Source organism: Pygoscelis adeliae, unplaced genomic scaffold (genome assembly GCF_000699105.1).
Source record: "Pygoscelis adeliae isolate BGI_AS28 unplaced genomic scaffold, ASM69910v1 Scaffold113, whole genome shotgun sequence".
In the NCBI taxonomy this organism is placed as follows: domain Eukaryota; kingdom Metazoa; phylum Chordata; class Aves; order Sphenisciformes; family Spheniscidae; genus Pygoscelis; species Pygoscelis adeliae.
This window is the reverse complement of record NW_008825108.1, coordinates 2,167,957-2,171,360: the sequence shown is the minus strand read 5'-3', so window position 1 is coordinate 2,171,360 and position 3,404 is coordinate 2,167,957. Positions and strand designations below refer to the sequence as shown.

At 40.1% G+C, this 3,404-nt stretch overlaps 1 protein-coding gene across 1 annotated transcript in view; it reads left to right on the top strand.

The window, feature by feature from the left end:
- The window catches only part of OTOGL (otogelin-like), a 99,142-nt gene that overhangs the window by 58,015 nt on the left and 37,723 nt on the right, over positions 1 to 3,404 (top strand). Inside the window, exons 30-31 of the mRNA XM_009327658.1 lie at positions 83 to 239; positions 819 to 845. Of these exons, the coding sequence (XP_009325933.1) occupies positions 83 to 239; positions 819 to 845 (184 nt within the window). The remainder of the gene's footprint in view (positions 1 to 82; positions 240 to 818; positions 846 to 3,404) is intronic.

The following is a 3,404-nucleotide window of genomic DNA, read 5'->3' as shown; positions in this document are numbered from 1 at the left end:
TGAAAATGGTGCAACAGGACTTGGCACAGCTCATGCAGTTAAGTCACCAGCCCTCTTTATTTTTTTCTTTTTTCCCCCCCAGATTGATGTGACTTCTTTTGTCAAAAATTGTCACACAGATACGTGCAACTGCAATCTTGGTGGGGACTGCGAGTGCTTGTGCACCAGCATTGCAGCTTATGCCCACAAGTGTTGCCAACAAGGAGCAGCAATTCACTGGCGATCTCCTTCGCTCTGTGGTATGTACCTGGGCTGGCCTCGCACCGGAACTCATCTTTGAGGCATCCTTGGCCTTTTGCTGCCCAGTAATACAAATGTGACAGAAGCAGGTGGATAATAAATGTACTTCTTCACATTTTTCAAGCTGTCTGTGTGTTAACTGTTAGTCTTACACACCCAAAATTGCTGTCTTACTGAAGAGGATCTGTGCTCGGGGTGTGCCGGCGCAGAGACTGTTGGAAAGGCACCAGTATACCAGATCTGGGGTATGTCCAGTGTTGTCTGTAGGGCTGCAAAGAGATTCAGTCCGTTCTACTTCTCATTGACAGCGCGAAGGGTTCTCGGCTGTAGAATAATTCATGCTTCAGGGCTGCTGTCCTGGCACATCTATTGAAATACAGATGTTTTTAATGTTTTAAATTAAAACAGCTGTATGTCACTGAATAACGGGCTAAGGAAATATAGTCACTGACTGAAATACATTATGGGAAATGAAACTTCCTGTGATGAAAGTGAATTTTTCATTTTTAAGATGCAGATATACATAGATTCTCTTGTTACTTTGTAATAATAATGTGCTTGCTTTCTTTTTCTTTTAGCTTATGACTGTGAATATTACAATCAAGGTATGTAGTATTTGATATTACTGTCTTTGATTCATCCTCATATTTATATACCTTGCTGAATACGCTTACTCTTCATGTTTTCTAGCATACCAGCTAGCTATGTGCTAGAAACAAATCTGTACTCCCTGGTTCCAAAATGAAGTCCATTTTTATAAAGCATTTAGTTGCAGATAGTTCCCCACATTGACCACTCTAGAATACGGAAAGTGTCTTTGATGTACTGTTCTATCATCTTTCCTTCTGCATGATGCTATTTTGAGATATTTCTCTCTCCCCCCTTCACTTATTTTGTTTCTCTTTTAAAAACAAATACCCAAGAGACACTTCTTATATCAGTTCACTCAGAGTAACCCTGGAAGAAAACATTGTTTGGTAATTTCTCTCTTTCACAGGTTAGAATGATTTTTTTTGTACTCCGGGTTTGGGTATGTGAGTTTAATGAGCTCAGCAAGTTAGCAAAGCAAGTCCCCATGGGCCTTTCTGCTCTATGTCCAGGGACAGTGGTGGCATGCATACAAACATCGTAGTTGTAAGCAAAACAACACACCTGGCATCTCAGATGAAACATGATACAGTGCACACTGCAAATAAAACCCTTCATAGCTTGTGCTGAGAAGAATCTCTGTCAGCTGCAGCAGTGTTGGAGGTTCTCTCTTTTCCGTTCTCCCTGTTTCCTAGGGTAGGAGCGCGTAGTCGCTATTGCTCGAGCTCACTGGACCTTCAAAACCATTAGAAGGGAGTGGTGACTTTTATGAGCAGCCTGGAGTCTTGTATGTCATTTTGCAACATATTCCTTGTCTATTTAATATCATTATGTCTTTATACTGACATTTTCTTCCCTCCTGTTCTGCTATGGATATCTAAAATACTGTTTTTCTGTGCAATATCTCATGTATCTCCTGAGATCTGTCCTATATAAACACAAACAGACAATCCTACACAGACACCTTTGTGTGCATCTTAGAAGATTATACATGGTTATTACCATTTGAATTTTCATCTCACTGAACTAATTGCCTTTGGCACAGGGAAATTCAAGTCCTTTTCTCCAAAAATGAATGGTGTGGATACAATGCATCTCTGATGATACCGAGTTAAGGTTAATCAGAATAGTAATTAATTTGGTATGATTTTTGGAAAAAAATAAAAAAAGCCTCATAAATTTTATGAACATTTGTCACACTATGCAATTATCTTCTAGGTTTTCATTCTGAAGCGGCTTGCTTTGTTTTATTTTTCCTTCTTTCATTGACATATGAAAGAGATTGCTCTGGTTTAATTAAAAACTCAGTTGAATTAATTGATGGGCTTTTTGTTTGACCTGGTGTATGTAGTTTTAACATTGCTTCTATTTTTAATGGGTGAAGGTCAGTGGCCCAGTTGTGTTGAATGATCTTAGTTATCCCTAATGTCTCAATTAATAACCTCATCATATTCAATGTGGGGGTGGATTAATGCACCATGCAGCATATCTTGGCAGTCAGGGAAAAGCTCTAGAAGAATGTTAGCTTGTGCTTGTACTGTAAATTTCAGAACTGGGACTGTTATATTTTGAAATTGATAGGTTACAAGATTTTATGCAAAAGTCACACAAGTATTGTACTGTAAAGAACAGTTCCTTAGAATGAGAGTGGTATCCATTTAACAAAATTAATTCCTGTGGCATCCCCTCTTATATTTGGATACTGTGCATGTGCTTTGTGGAGAGTAAGGTATTGAAAAGGAAGGGAAGCTTGACTGAATACAGTGATATGAATGTGACTTTTGATACATCTTTTTTAGCAATTTGCATCCTATAATGAGCATCATATAGTAGATGATTTTTTTCTCCTCCAAGGAGTCTGGCCTACTACAGTAGCAGCATGTAGATCTTGCTAGGTATAGCTGACTTTCCATAATTTCCTTGCAATAGGGAATTTTGTCTTATTTAAAAAGTAGTAAGGTGTACTGGTTTTGGCTCAGATAGAGTTAATTTTCTTTATATAGTTAGTATGGTCATATATTTTGGATTGGTGATGAAAACAGTGTTGATAACACACCCATGTTTTAGCTACTGCTTACACAATGTCAAGGCCTTTTCCGCCTCTCACACCACCCCACCAGCGAGTAGGCTGGGGGTGCACAAGAAGTTGGGAGGGGACACAGTTGGGACAGCTGACCACGGCTGACCAAAGGGATATTCCATACCATGTGACATCATGCTCAGCAATAAAAACTGAGGGGGGAAGTTTGCTGGGGCTGGCATTGCTCGGGGTCCAGCTGGGCATCAGTCGGCTGGTTGTGAGCAATTGGGTTTTTTTGCATCACTTTTCTTGATTTTGTTTTCCTTTGTTTCTTTTCCTTCCTTCCTTCCTTCCTTCCTTCCTTCCTTCCTTCCTTCCTTCCTTCCTTCCTTCCTTCCTTCCTTCCTTCCTTCCTTCCTTCCTTCCTTCCTTCCTTCCTTCCTTCCTTCCTTCCTTCCTTCCTTCCTTCCTTCCTTCCTTCCTTCCTTCCTTCCTTCCTTCCTTCCTTCCTTCCTTCCTTCCTTCCTTCCTTCCTTCCTTCCTTCCTTCCTTCCTT